This window comes from Nyctereutes procyonoides, unplaced genomic scaffold (genome assembly GCF_905146905.1).
Source record: "Nyctereutes procyonoides isolate TBG_1078 unplaced genomic scaffold, NYPRO_anot_genome, whole genome shotgun sequence".
Classification (NCBI taxonomy): domain Eukaryota; kingdom Metazoa; phylum Chordata; class Mammalia; order Carnivora; family Canidae; genus Nyctereutes; species Nyctereutes procyonoides.
In genome coordinates, this window is record NW_026575151.1 from 1352893 (window position 1) to 1369456 (window position 16564).

Below are 16564 nucleotides of genomic sequence, written 5' to 3' on the forward strand. Positions count from 1 at the left end.
CAATAAATGTTCTGGACATTCTTAACAATGGTGACACAACATGAATAATCCAGGTCTCATGTCATCAAAAGTTCCCAGTATTGTATGACAAATAGTCATTAAATAAACAGTTATAGAGACTATGACAACTATGACAGTACATATATATAACAAGTTATATGTTATATGTTTATAAAAGAACAAGAATTAAGTGAAGGAAATAAACTAGGGGCCTCTTTGATCACCAAGAATCCTCTACAAACTGAGACTCCACCCTAAGAAGTCCACCTCAAAGTAACTTCATTATTTTTTATTTTTGATGTTTAGTGGGTGAAGCATCTGTTAGATACTTCATTAAATTATCTAAGAGTCAGAAATTAAGTAAATATTTAAAAGACTCAAAACCACTGTATTGGTATTTCTGTGTTAAAAAAAAACAAAAAACTTATTTTAGGGCAGCCTTGGGTGGCTTAGCGGTTTAGCGCCACCTTCAGCCGCCCAGGGCGTGATCCTGGAGACCGGGGATCAAGTCCCATGTCGGGCTCCCTGTATGGAGCCTGCTTCTCCTCCTGCCTATGTCTCTGCCTCTCTCTTTCTCTGTGTCTCTCATGAATAAATAAATAAAATCTTTAAAAAAATAAAAAAATAAATAAATTTTAAAACCTTCTTTTAAACCATATGTAAAATAATGCTTATAAATGGCTATTATTAGAGTAACGGGTCAACCTTTTGATTCTACTTTAGAGTTTTTAAATGAATAATTGATTTAGGCTTATAATTTTAAGTGAAAGGATAGTAAGTCCAGCAAGGGAAAATATGCTTTTTTTATTCAAACATTTATTGAATGTCAAACACTATGCTAACAACTAGGTTACTAGAATATAGTGCAATTCCTTAACACCTCACAGTTTTTACCTGGAGACAGACACTTCTGTAAATAATTACAATTTTTGTGACAAGTGCTATAAAGTATAAGGCACACTAGTGTGGCCCAAAAAAAAAAAAAAAAGGCAAAACCAACACCGAGTCTAACAAAGCAACAGTAGGAAATAGTATTTATTAAAACTGACATCTGAAAACTCCGATTCCTGTCTGTGACATTCTTACCTGGGCACTGCCACCGAATCCTCAGTAGTCATGAGTCCTAGTTGACCATCACTCCCAGCACCCCAAGAAAACAGCTGACCCCGGTCACTGAGGGCCAGACTATGTGACTCGCCACATGCCACATGGACAATGTGCTGGTCTGCCAAAGCTCCAATTTGCTCTGAAAGAGACCAAACCAAGGAGGAAAATGTACAGCCTAGAAACAGGAATCACACAAAATTTTCATACACAGAATTATACACGTAGGACCACGAAATCTATATATTCATAGAGATTATAAATTGTATACATTTCTTAAAGCTATCAATTTAGATCCCAGCCTCACTGGGTAGCATATTTGCCTGTAGCAGCACATACATCACAAATGTTCCCTCATCTCACTGGTGCTTCTCTCCAGGGAGAAGCCTGAAGGTTTACTACTTGAAGATACTGAACAAAAGAGGCCCAAATATGAATGGGAATGAGGCATATTACTTAAGCAGTGGGACTGAGTAAAATTCTGCCTGGGAACAAGACTCCTTTCCCAGAGCCTGCCTGCCTTAACCCAGAAAATACCTTTCTTCCCACAGTTCCAGAACACAGCCTTATACACATCTAGCCAAGAAAAAGGAGGATTTCTCTGAGGAAAAAAAAAGCCCAAAAGAGAAGATCCCACATCTGTAAGTCCCCCAATGAAAGGTCCGGCTTCCTGTTAGTTAACAAGCTTTGCCCACACATAGTTCTGCTCACATTTTAGAACCACACTCTTAAATATAAAAGGTTGGCCAAGGATTATCACATATGAGGAAAATACTATCATGAAAGAAAAAGAGCAAAATAAACAGAAAATGAACTCCGAAGATAAAGATCTTGCTGGAAGCAGAAAAAGAAAGTTATTAGAGAAATAGAAGACAAGGGCCATTCAAACGTTTGAGGAACAAAATCATCTTGGAAAATAAAAATATGGCAGCATAAATTTAAAGGAAAAAAAACTTTCAAAAGCAGGACAGGAAATCAGAATTGAAGAAATTCCGACAACTATACGGTCAGCTATCTTTAACAAAGCAAGAAAGACTATCCAATAGAAAAAAAGACAGTCTCTTCAACAAATGGTGTTGGGAAAACTGGACAGTGACATGCAAAGGAATGAAACTGGACCACTTTCTTATATATATATTACACAAGAATAAATTCAAAATGGGTAAAAGACCTAAATTTGAGACAAGAAACCATCAAAATTCTAGAAGAGAACATATGCAGCAACTTCTTTGTCCTTGGCCAGGGCAACTTCTTACTAGATACATCTCCTGAGGCAGAGGAAACAAATGAACTATTGGGACTTAATCAAAATAAAAAGCTTCTGTATAATGAAGGAAACAGAAAACAAAACTAAAAGGTAACCTACAGAACAAGAGAAGATATTTGCAAAGACCTACTTCAGAGCACTTCGTCTTAAAATTTTAGAAAGTGAAAAGACTAAAAGTTTCTAGAAAGGGAAGCAGTTATATACACTAGAACAAGCATCAGAATGGTATCAGATTTCTCAGACGCAATATGAAGATAACAGAGCAATGTCTACCCAATTCTGAAGGAAAATGACTTCCAATTCTATACCTAACCAAATATGAATCAAATGTGAGATGAGGGGGAAAAGCAATAATTTTCAGGCATGTAAGGCTCTCAAAATATTTACCTCCAATGCTGTCTCTCTCAGAAAGTTACCATAAGATAATGCCTCCAAAAGAAAGGAAGATACAGGATTCAGGAAACAGAAATCTTACATAGAAAGAGGTAAAAAACATTTCTAAAACTGCTATTATGTAGTAGGCCCATGAAGGAAAATTGAAGCAATGTCTTCAAGGTGAAAAGTTAAATATAGTCTAATGAGTTTTATATTGTTATGAGTTTACAGTTCTGTCAGATAATACAGAGACTGCTATGCAAAAGATAAAAACAAACAAAAAGACACAATTAACTCCAGGAAACACATAAAGTGTTTTATAGGCAACAACAGCAATCATTGAACACAGAACCATAATAACCAAATAAATATAATTTACATAATCAAAAATTTAATTGTCAATTGATTTAAACAATCAGCTATTTGGGAAAGGATGAGTATATCTAGAGGTGAGGAAGAGGAAAGAGTGGGTGGGGAATATAAAGGAATGCTAATCTTCCCTAGTGGCTCTACATTAGGTACAATACTAGGGAAAAAAAAAAAATCAAGAAATAGCATTATAAGCATGTCATTTAGAAAAGGTAAATATTAAAAGAAAGAGAGAGCTAAAATTGTTGACAGAAATGGTCTCTGCTAGTAAGACTCCAAGGTGGAGACAAGAGAGGCAGGCAGCCACTGTTTGACCTAAACATAATTTGTGTAAATACATTACTTGGAAACAAAAGCTTTTTTAAAATTAAGCAACTGAAAATATGCTCACATCTGCGAAATCTCCTGAAAGATGCTTTAACTCCTGTAGCTCCCATTGCCCAACTTCTTTTAACCTCTATTCATTATTAGACCCTATATCCCAACTCAGCTTTGCCTCATGCACTACGAACAGTACAGTCTTTATTTTGGAATAAGATAACAAACTCCTACCAAAGTACCTCGGTTAATTCGGACTCTATTCCTCTGCCCAAATAACCACCTTTACCACAGTTCCAGGATTTGGGCAGCTTTATGTCCTCCTGGGCCTAGGTACCTGGCCTGACACCTCAGCCATGACTGAGGTCTAGCCCCTAATACCTGACTTCCTATGCCAACTATTAGCCTTTCTTGTGCGGATGTTAGCATTCAGCCTAACGTGACATTAACAAGTTTCTCCACTGTCTGACAGGACACTCACTCTCTACCTGATCGGCCACTATTTTCTTGCCTCAAAACCCATCAGTAGCATTCCTCTTGTTTATCACAGCTGACCAGCCTCAAAAGGGCATGTCTAGATTCCAACTACCATTTACTCCCAACCTGGCCAAACCCAAGACAAACCAATTCCTATCCATATTAGCCATCAAAACAGATGTCAAACCACCACTGCCAAAACAAAAGCTACAGCCCCAAAGGCAACATTCAATAAGTAATACAAAAATTTGTGAAGAATCAAATTAGTGACTGTCCTATGTATACAAAGTCCAACGTATTTTATATCTTCTATCCAGAAAACTAAGCTCATCTGATTCGGACTGAGGATCTGTTACAGTGAAATTATAATCCCTCTTCTAGAATTCACTCCCTAGGTCAGGCCAACATGGGAATGAATGCTTCATTCACACCTCTCACTGAACACTCCCTTGCTCCAGTTGGGAGCATTCAGGCTGCAGTGCACATTTTCACATGCAATCTCTCTGGTTCATTTTGTCAAGACTTTATGCTGTATTTTGCAGATCATGACAGAACTTCAACCCACACATTAAAATAATTAAACACACTGAAAAACTATTTGGCATTTTTTGAGGCTAAAAGTATATTTTCTCTCTGATCCTCTCATAGCAACCCTTTAAAGTCTTTAACAGTCTTTAGCAATGTTCTTGACTCTGAGTGAACCAAGGTAATAGGACAGAACAGTGAAATGTGGAGTGTTGCTTAGAACAAGTCAGCAGTAAAAAAAAAAAACAAAAAACAAAACAAAAAACAAGTCAGCAGTTCAACTGGACTTATAATATTATGATTATTTCTACTTGGTTTTTGAGCCCATCATAATTTTTAATGTATTTTCAAGTTAATGGTGAATTGGGCATTAAACCATCAAAGGGTGGTCACAGCGAAGGATGATATGAGCCTAGGGGATAGACGCATGATGCCAACACTTAATCCGGCAACAACTCTGTGAGGCAGGGTTATAATAAGTCCCAGCTCAGAAAACATATGTAATTTGGCCAAGGTTCACAGCTAATGAGTGAAGCTCTAGATTCCAGCTAGAACTGGATCCCAAGTCCTTCTGACTTCAGAGCCCATTATACCCACTAGGCTGCAATATTTTCTGTCATGGAAAAAGATTAGATAGATATTAAACTGGTAAAAGTAACAGTGAAGATATGGAAAATGGGAAATGGAAAATGGGAAATGGACTCTTTCCTCATTGCTCAGGTGAGAAATATATTCAATAGTTTGCAGTTAGGTGGAAAATATACAGAATATACAAAATTAGTGATCAATAGTTGCCTCTAAACTTTTAATAAAACTATAATAAATTAAATGACAGCAGTTGGTATGATAAAAGCCAATAAATTCTCATTACTGAAATATCTCCTTTCTTAGTTTCCCCAAATTATCTACTCTAAGATTACATTTTTCTTTAATAGTAGAAAACAAAGGCCCATCCTGTGAGAAATTTTGCCCTGTCATCCTGTGAATTCTTTTTTTTTTTTAATCCTGTGAATTCTAAGTAAGTCCTCCCATTCACCCAACCCTGGTTCCTGTTCCCCTTGAACTCACCCTAGTGCACATGCTACCTCTTTCTGCTACATTCTGCTCTCCCCTGGCAGTGTTCCCTCAGTACTATCAACCCAGCCTGAGAGGTACAGCTAACTTTTCCTGAAAATCTTGGATGACGGAAGTAAACACTATCTCAGCAAACCACTCAAAATAGAATATAATCCAAATCCAAATTCTCCTGCAGATCCCAAAAAGAGTACTTCCTAGTGCCTGACTCTCCTCCTGGAGTCCGCTGTCTTGCCACAACATGACTATGCTCTCTCTCCATTGCTTGCTTCTGTATCTGTATTGTCCTAAGCCATATTCCAACTACTCTCTTAATTATTCTCATCTAAACATTTGGGGGAGGGGGAGTCTAGGCTATGCTTAGTGGAGTCTCAACTCTATAATACAACTCACATTTAAAGTGATCCCCCGCAATAAGAGTTATCTCCACAAGAGGAATTATGTCATTTCTGAGTCAAGACACTCAAACCAGAGTGTTTTTCAAAAACAAATTTTTTAATTTACTGTACAGTAAAACTGATCTTTTATTATGTACACACCTATGAATATAAGGACATGTCACACAGAAGATATGGACAGTTCCATCACTCCAAAAAAAAGTCCTGTGAGCTGTCCCTTAGTTACACTCTCCTCCTCCGTAACTCCTGGCAACCACTGATCTGTTTTCTAGCACTATAGTTTTATATTTTCAATACTGTCACATAATGGAATCCTATAATATCTTTCAAGACTGAATTCTTTCACTCAATATAATGCCTGGAAGACTTATCCAGGTTGTAGCAAGTGTCTCATAGTGTGTTCCTTTCTATTAGCAAGTAGTACTCCATCATATTATGGATGTACCACAAAGCACTATTCCCAGTTTTACAGAGATGCCATAAACATTTGTGTATAGGTTACTGTGTGAGAATAAGTTTCCATTTCTCTGAAGTAAATGCCAAGAGTATTTTAAACTTCCTAAATTATTTTCAAAGTCAATTTCTTATGTATAGTATATGGTTGGGTTATTTTTAAAAATCTAGTATAAGTTCTATATTTTGATTGTTTTGTTTCGACTGTTTAATAAAATCATTGATATGTTTGGATTTTTGACCTTTTTATTATTTGTTTTGTTTGTTCCCTCTGTTTTTCATTGCTCTTTCTCTTCATTCTGGCCTTTGTTTACATTTTTAAAATACTTTCTAGTATTCTACTTTAATTCATTGTGGGGTTTTTACTATAACTCTTTGTATAATTACCCAAGTGATTGCTCTAAGGATTACAATATAAATAATTATCTTTTCAGAGCCTACTTAGAATCAATACTATTTCAAGTAAAATGTAGAAACTCTACCACTATATAGGTTCCTTTATTCTACCCAGCCAAGCTACGGCAGTCTTAAATAGTACATCTGCGCACATTGAAAACTCCATCGTAATGTTATAATTTTCACAATCAGTAAATCAAAGAGAGAACAGTTTATTACATTTACCCGTATATTATCTACTATTTCTATTGCTCTTTATTCATTCCTCATGTTCCAATATTCCTTCTGGTATCATTTCCCTTCTGTCAAAATAACTTCCTTTAACAATTGTTTAGTACAGGTCTGCTGGCTATGGATTTTCTGACTTTTCCTTCATCCAAAAATGCCTTTGTTTTACACTGATTTGTAGGGAGTGTTTTTTGCTGGATACAGAATTCTGGGTTGACTTCTTTTTCTTGCAGCACTTTAAAAATGCTGTGCTTATGGCCTCCATAGTTTCTGGGGTGAAATCCATAACAATTTGAATGACTATTCCCCTACAGGTAATATGTATTTCCCCCCAGTTGTTTTCAAGTATTTTCTTTGCTTTTAATTTTCAGAAGTTTGATGATGTTTTGATGAAGTTTCAGTTTCTGGGTGTGGATTTCTTTCAGTTTATCTTGAGTTTATTGCACTTACTGAATCTGTTTATGTCTTTTGCCAAATTTAGAAATTTGTCAGCCATTACCATTTTCAGCACCACATTCTTTCTCCTCTCCTGCTGGGATTCCCATGACATTAACATCAGTTCTTTTGTCCTAGTCTCCCAGGTCCCTGGAATCCTGTTTAACTTTCTCTCTCAATCTGCTCTCTATTATTCAGACTGGGGAATTTCTACTGTCCTATCTTCAATTTCATGGACTCCTTCCTCTGTCCCCTCCATTCTGCTATTGAGGCCATCCAAAGGCTTTTTCATTTTGGCTATCTTATTGGTTCTTTATATTATCTATTTCTTTGCAATTTCATTTTTCCATTTAGTTCACAAGAATCTGAGCCAGGTGGTTGGAACATTTGTATAATAACTACTTGAAAGTCTTTATCAAATAATGCCAACACCTATGTCATTCCAGCACTGGCATCTACTGATTGTCCCTTATTATCACATTAGTTCAGTTTTTCTGTTTTGTTTTGAACATTTTATTTTTACTTATTTGAGAGGGGAGGAGAGAAGGAGACAACGAGCAGGAACATGGGAAGGGGCAGAGGGAGAGGGAGAAGCAGACTCCTCGCTGAGCAGGGAGCCTAATGTGGGGCTCAGTCCAAGGACCCTAAAATCATGACCTGAGCCAAAGGCAGGCACTTATCTGAGTAGGTGGCCCTTTTCTGGTTTTCATGTGTTGAGTGATTTGGGATAGTACCATAAACATGTTGAGTATTATAAGACTCTGGGTCTTATTTAAATCTTCTGGAGAACGTTGAAAATTGCGTTTTAGTTTTCAAAGTTTCTGCAGTGCCATTCAAATTTGTGCTCTGCGTGTACCACATAGCGGCCAGCTGGGAACACGGGTGGTGATCTATGTGCTAAATAGGATAAGATACACACACACACAGCTCAGGGGTGAGCCCAGGATTTCATAGATGATTATATGCAGTTGCTGTCTCAAGCTCCTCCTCCCCTGAAATCCATGAAACCTGCTCAACACTTTCAGGTTTCCTGGGGCTCCTTTGTTGCCCTCTAGCCTATACACCGCACTTCCATAGCTGTACCTGCCTCTGGGGCCAAATGGAAGGAGGACCAGAGCAAGTAAATGGTGAACTCAATGGCAACCCAGTGGTACTCTGAATTCTGGTCTTCTTTTCTAATCTACCTGCCATCATTTTCTTTTTAGAGCCCTCAAATAGCTAATCCATGCATTTTGTTCAGGTTTTACACATGTGCTCAGCAGGAGAGAGAGAAAAGAATGTGCTTACCCCACCCTGCCTGAAACTGGAAACCCAGAGCCAGAATTTTATTTTGATTTTTTTAAAGATTTTATTTATTTATTCATGAGAGACAAAGACAAGAGAAAGAGGGGGGCGGGGGGCAGGCAGAGACACAGGCAGAGGGAGAAGCAGGCTCCATGCAGGAAGCCCGATGTGGGATTCAATCCCGGGACTCCGGGATCATGCCCTGGGACAAAGGCAGATGCTTAACCACTGAGCCACCCAGGCATCCCCCAGAGCCAGAATTTTAAAATAACATGTTTTTTTCCTGTATCTGTGTGCTTTAGGTTTTGCTTTTGCTTTTGTTTTTTGTTGGTTTTGTTTTTTGGTTAATCAGAGAAAGTCCACAAACTATCTTTGTTCAACCTGGCTAAATTAAAAAAACAAAAAAAACAAAGGCACAGCTCTCCCACAAATGCTCCAACTAAAATTATAGCTAACCTTCCTCTACAGTGAAAGGCTGGATTCCTGGAGACAAGTGGCGTCTGAGCAGCTGATACTTCATTTAAATTATCCAGGAATATCAAACATTTACTTGCTTAATCCTATGTATGACTGCCCAAGTTTAAACAATCATTAAGCCACCTTTTCAACTAAAGAATGAGAGAAAAAAAAATCAGTTATAATAAAGTTCAGAGTAGAATTTCTCAGTTCAGAGAAAGGTGACTTTACCTTGGGCTTTAAAGTTCAACTCTCTACCTACCTAAACAACAACTACAAAAACAATAAAACCACTTACACACTATGAAAAATGCTTCTGAGAATATTTTCTTCTGAAAGCTAGAAATTTCAAATTATCATGTATGCTTTCGGGTGCAATAAACCAGTTACAGTAAGGCAGTCAGAACATATGGAGGCCTGTCACAAGCAATGGGAGGGGAGAAGACTGTTTGTGAGTCATTAGCACTACACTGGTCAGAATAAGATCAGCTGCAGTGACTCAGTTATTTTCAAGAACTCAATATTGTCAATCATGACATAATCAGATGCTTTAAAAGGACTTTAATAGAGAGGCATGGGTCTGGTCCAAGAAAGCGAGGGAGGAAGACCCTGAACTCACTTCCTCCACAGAACACTCCAAAACCACACTTATTTATAGACTGATTCCTCCTGAAGAACTGAGGGCTGATTCAATAGCTTCAGCATATCAAAAGATGGACCATAGAGAACAAGAAATAGAGGAGACACAGTGACAAGGGGAATGCCCACCCCAACAATGTGAACTGCAGCAGGAAGGTATAGTTCCAAGGGACGATGGGCAAGTGTGTCCACCAAGTGGCAAAGGAAAAAAGCCTCAGTTCAAAAGAGCAACTAGTACATAAAAGATCCAGGTCTAGAACTTCACCAAATGGTGAGGGAATTGCTAGGACTCTCTCCAGGTTGGAGGGGCTAGTGAGAGCCATGGTTAATGTTCCCCTCCACTCTGATAGTGCAAACGAGGACAGGATCCAGATGCCATAGCTGGCCTGCCACCTCAGTGAGCACAGGGCCGGTAGCGCGCAATACTCCTAGATGCCCTGGGGCACAGAAAAAAAGAGCAAAGAGAAAATACAAGTAGCCCTTAAACCCTGCCAAACAGCAAGGGAGCTGCTGGAACTCTTTCCAGGTCTGAGGGGCTGGAGAGCACCATGGTTTACATTCCCCTTCCACCTTGAAAGAGTGGACGAAAACAAGGTCCAGGCAGCCTAAGTGTTCTAATGCCTCGGCAAGCCCCAGGCCCCTAGCCCACACTAGCCCCAGCCATCCCACTAAGGTACCCCCAGCAGACACACAGAATGACAGCCCTCGTCAGTGCTCACTATAGCTCCAGCCAATGCACCAAGGTGACACAGGCACAAAGCACTCTAGAACACTCCAGACCTGCACCACTTTGGCTTCAGATGACTTGGCTAAGGTTCCCTTGATGCAGAGTGCTCCAACATCCTGGCTAATGCTAGCTTTGACTCTGTCCATCCCACTGGCAGACCCACCACATGGAACACCCCAGAACCCCAGTCCATGCCTGCCTCATTTCCAGCTGCCCTACCAGGGCACCCTCTACAGGAACCCAGAGCCTGTACCCTGCCTTGTCTCCAGGCACCTCACCAGGATGTTCCCTGTGTCAAGTGCCCTGGGAGATCTTGGCCCATATCAACCTTGGCTCCAGTTGCCCCACCAGGGCGCCCCCTAAGCTGAGCATCCCAGAACCCGCCAGCTCACACTCACTTCAGCTTTAGCAGTCCTGCCAGGGAAACCTCTATATAGAGAAACCCAAGACAACACAGCCATACCCAATTCAGCTCTGACCATCCCGCAGGCAGCCCCAGCACAGTGTGCCCTGGAACCGCAAGCCCATGCCAGCCACAGTTAAAGCCAGACAGGCAAGGTCACCAGCACACAGGATGACTACACACAAGGCCATGCCTTCAAGTTCAGGAGAAGGAGCTGTTCTGCTTAATCCATAGAAACAAACACAGAAAGTCAAGCAAAATGAAGAGAGAGAAGAATATGCTCCAAATGAAAGAATAAGACAAAACCTCAGAAAAAGAACAAAATGGAAATAAGCAACATGCCTCATAAAGAATGTAAAATAAAGGTCATAAAAGGTGCTCACTGGACTAGAGAGAAGAATGTATGAACTCACTGAGAACTTCAACAAAGAGGTAAAAATATAAAAAAAGAACCAATCAGAGCCGAAGAATACAATAACTGAAATGAAAAACACACTAAAGGGAATCAACAGATTAGCAGATGGAAAAGAATTCATGTTCATGAATTGCAACAAAACTGTTAAGATGTCCATACCACACAAAACAATTCCTATCAAAATACCCAACAACATTTTTCACAGAACTAGAATTTTTGTGGAACCACAAAAGACCCCAAATAGCCAAAGCAATCTTAAGAAAGAAGAACAAAGCTAGAGGTATCACAATCCCAGATTTCAAGATATAGTACAAAGCTGCAGTAGTAATCAAAACAGTATGGTACTGCCAAAAAACAGACACATAGGTTAATAGAACAGAATACAGAGCCCAGAAATAAATCTATGCTTATATGAAGTCGATTTAGTCAAAGGAGGCAAGAATATAAAACGGGAAAAACACAGTCTCTTCAATAAATGGTGCTGGGAAAACTGAACAACATTTGAAAGAATAAAAAACAGACCACACTTTCTTACAACATATACAAAAAAGAAACTCAAAGTGGATAAAAGGCCTAAACATGAGACCTGAAACCATAAGACTCCTAGTAAAAAACACAGTAATTTCTTTGGTATTGGCTTTAGTTAACATTTTTCTAGATATGTCTCCTAGGGGGATCCCTGGGTGGCTCAGCAGTTTAGCACCTGCCTTTGGGCCAGGGCGTGATCCTGGGGTCCTGGGATCGAGTCCCACATCAGGCTCCTGGCATGGAGCCTGCTTCTCCCTCTGCCTGTGTTTCTGTCTCTGTCTCTCTCTGTATGTGTCTTTCATGAATAAATAAATAAATCTTTTTTTTTTTTTAAAGGATGAGATCTTGCCATTTGTGACAACACTGATGGGCATGGAGGGCATAATGCTAAATGAAATAAGTCAGAGAAAGACAAATACCAAATGATTTCTCTTATATGCGGAATCTAAAAAACAAAACAAATAAAAAATAGAAATCAACCCATAAATACAGAGAACAAACTGGTGATTGCCATGGGGAAAGGTAGAAGTATGGGAAATGCATGAAGGGGAATGGGAGATAACAGGCTACTAGTTACAGAATGATTAAGTCATGGGGATAAAAGGTTTTGTACTTTTACAAATGTATCCTAAAAGAACAGTGTATATTGCATTACTATTAACAGAACAAAATAGAATTATATTAGGATTATATGCTATGAAGAGAAATATATAGTCATTAAAAGATCAGTATAATCATCATAAAAATATTTATGAGACAAGTGAAAAAAGTTACAAAGTAGTAGTACAATACGACTTCATTTTTTTAAATTAATGTTTTAAATACTGGAAGGATATATTTCAAAGCAGTAACTGTTGTCTGTTCAGAATGGTAGAATTAAAGAGTATTTTCTATTTGCTTTTTTATAGGCAATTAAATTATGAGCAATATACAGGTACTACTTATATAATATGAAAAAAAGCTTAAAGTGTTTTAAAGACTCTACCACTTCTCTGTCCTATTCACACTTTCTTCAACAATTCAAATTCTTTTCAGTTAATGCAATTTAACAATAGGAGACAATTTTCAAGCTTGCAGGTTATTTTTCCAATTTTAGAGTGTGTGCTACCTTATAAAGAATAAATGTAAAAATCTACAATCATAATGCAAGATCAAATGCTTCTGGAGGGGCTTCCTAAAGATACGTAATCCCACTGATGCTTATAGCTTTGGATAAAATTTTATCACAACAGGCAAAACATCTCTGTATTGAAATTCATCTACTTTAGGTTGGTAGTTTTCTGTCCATTTTTTCTTAAAAATTGTGTGTGTGTATGTGTAAAAACTCCAATCAAAGGTAGACTGTACTGATGTGCAAGACCCAACTATATTCTGCCTTCAAAACACCCACTTCAAATATAAAGACATAGAAAAATGAAAAGTAAATGGATGGGAAAAGATACATCATGCTAGCAACTAATCAAAAGAAAGCTAAAGCTACTATATTCATATCAGGCAAGGTACACTTCAAAGTAGTGGATATTACCAGGGATAAAGAATGACATTTCATGACATTAAAAGGAACAATTTATCATTAATCTTTAATGTGTATATATCTAATAATACAGTCTCAAAATATATGTAGCAAAACTCAGAGGGCAAAAAGAAGAAATAAGCAAATCAACAATGACAAAGATTTAAACACCACATTCTCACTAATGGACAGAACAAGTAGACACAAAAATCAGTAAGTATATAGAATACTGAACAACACTGTCAACCAACTTGACCTATCTGATATTTATAAAACATTCTACCCATCAACAGCAAAACACATTCTTTCCAATTGCACACAGAACAGTCACCAAAATAGACCATATTCTAGTCTATAATACAAATCTAAATAATTTTACGAGGGCTGAAATCATACAAACTACGTATTCTGACCACAGAGTACTGAACTAGAAATAAAATGAAAAATTTCAGTAAAATCCCCATGTATTTGGATATTAAACTACATACTCTAAATAATCCAAAGGTCAAAAAAGAAATCATAAGGGAAATTATTAGAAAGTATTTTGAGTACTAAGAACAGATCCAGTGAGAACTGGTAGACTGCTAAATAAAGGTGAAGCTTAAAAGGAAGTATTTAGCATGAAATGCTTATTAGAAAAGAATAAAAATGACAAATCAGTGATTTGAATTTCCACATTAAGAAACTGAAAAAACATAGTAAATTAAGTACAAAGTAAATAGAAGAAAATAATAGCACAAACCAATGAAATAGAAAACAAAAAGAAAAAAAAGAAAAATCACTGAAACCAAAAACTTTCCCTTTGAAAATATTAGTAAAATTGATTAACCTCTACCCAGTCTAATCAGGAAACAGAGAAAACACAAATTATTTATATCAGAAAAACAGATCTTACAGACATGAAAAGGGTAACAAGGGGACATTACAAAAAATTCTACGCCCCAAAATGCGACAACCTAAGTGAAATGGACAAGTTCCTTGAAAGACACAAGCTATAAAAACTCACCTAAAATAGGTAATCTGACTATTCTATATCTTTTTTTAAAACTGAAATTGTAACTAAAAATATCCCTAAAGAAATCTCTAGGCTCAGATGGCTCCAGTGGTGATTCTACCAACCACTTAAAGAAGAAATAATAACCTATAATAAGCCTAGATAAAATATAAATAAACTCAGAAAACAATAGAGGGAATACTTCCCAACTCATTGTTTGAGGCTGGCATTACCCATAGAACAAAACCAAAAACATTAAAAGAAAATCAGTAATGCTGATGTACAAACCTTGCCAAATTTTTAGAAATCAAAACAACATGTGAAAATCATCAAGTGAGATTTATCCTAGGAATTCAAGTTCAATTTAACATACACAAATAATCCATGTAATTTACCACTCAACAGACTAAAAATGAAAATCTGTTCAATCACTTCAATAGTTTGAGAATAGCATTTCACAAAATTCAACACTCATAGTTTTAAGAAAAATTAGTAAGTAGTAGGGATCTTGATAACTTGATAAAAGGAATCCAAGAAAAACCTTTCAGTGTGAACAAAACACATGGTTAAAATGAATATTTTTCCACTAAAATCAGGATCAAGACAAGGATATCTACTTTTATCCCTTCTATTCATCACTGTACTAGAGTTCACTCAGTAAACTAAGGAAGATGAAATAAAACACATAGGGTCAGGAAGGAAGAAATAAAACTGACTTGTAGACAACACTATCACTTATGTAGAAATTCATAAGGACTGCACAAAAGAAATGCTACTAGAACTAGTAAGAGACCTTAAAAAGGTGATTCAAGATCAATATACAAAAAATTAACCATATTTCTATATAATATTATATAAAATTCTATATAATTTCTACAAAATACCAAAGAAATTGAAACTTAAATTGTTTTAAAAATACCACGTATAATTACATCAAATATATGAAGTATTTAGAAACGAAATATGTGCAAGACCTACTTCTTGGGAAGTACACAATATTGCTAAGGAAATAAAGACAGCACAGAAAATGGAGATGTATACCATGTTCATGAATCAGAAGATTCAATATTGTTAAAATGTCAATCTCCCCAAATTGGTCTAGAGACTCAAAGTGATCCCAATGAAAATCCCAGTGGACTTCTGGATAAAAACTGAAATGCTGACTCTCAAGTTTATATGCAAAGCCAAAGACCTAGAATAGCCAAAATATTTTTAAATTTTTTTATTTAAATCAATTTAAGTAACATATACTGTATTATTAGTTTCAAAGGTAGAATTCAGTGACTCATCAGTTTTATACAACACCCAGGGCTCATTACTTCAAATGCTCTCCTTAATGCCCATCACCCAGTTATCCCATGCATGCCCCTTCCTACTTACTCCCCTCCAGCAACCCTCAGTTTGTTCTCTATAGTTAAAGTCTCTTACGGTTTGCCTCCCTCTCTATTTCTGTCTTATTTTATTTTTCCTTCCCTTCCTCTATGTTCATCTGTTTTGTTTCTTAAATTCCACGAATGAATGAAATCATATGGTATTTGACTTTCCCTGACTCACTTATTTCTACAATAGCCAAAATATTCTGAAAAAGAAAAACAAGGTCAGATTTAAACTATCTGGAATACGTACTTTAAAAGTTTACTGTAAAGCTACAATAATCAATACAGTGTAATACTGATTAAAGACAGGTATGTAGATTAACAGAACAGAATGTCCAGAAATTGATCAGTACACACATGGATCAGTACAACTAATTTTCAAAGGTACCATGGTAATTCAGTAGGAGCTAAAGTCTTTCTTTCAACCATGGTACTGAAAAATGGATATCCATATGCAAAAAATAAACTTTGACCATTATCTCACAAACATACAAAATATTAAATTGAAACAGAACGTAGACCAAATTTAAGAGCTAAACTATAAAATTTGATAGAGGAAATTTAGGAGAAAAAGCACTGTAATCTTGGGCTAGGTGAAATTCTTAAAACACAAAACACAGGGCAGCCCAGGTGGCTCAGCGGTTTAGCGCCGCCTTCGGCCCAGGGTGTGATCCTGGGGACCTGGGACCGAGTCCCATGTCAGGCTCCCTGCATGGAGCCTGCTTCTCTCTCTGCCTGTTTCTCTGCCTCTCTATCTCTCTCAAGAATAAATAAATAAAATCTTAAAAAAAAAAACAAAACACAAAAAAC

At 37.2% G+C, this 16564-nt stretch overlaps 1 protein-coding gene across 7 annotated transcripts in view; it reads right to left on the reverse strand.

Annotated features, from left to right (window-relative positions):
* Positions 1-16564, reverse strand: part of HERC3 (HECT and RLD domain containing E3 ubiquitin protein ligase 3) — a 112407-nt gene that overhangs the window by 61058 nt on the left and 34785 nt on the right. For all 7 annotated transcript variants that reach the window (XR_008662837.1, XM_055313197.1, XM_055313194.1 and 4 more), the window contains one exon: positions 1087-1246. Coding sequence is in view for 6 of the 7 variants with exons in the window: in XM_055313197.1 (XP_055169172.1) it covers positions 1087-1246 (160 nt within the window). In the remaining variant the exon portion in view is untranslated. The remainder of the gene's footprint in view (positions 1-1086; positions 1247-16564) is intronic.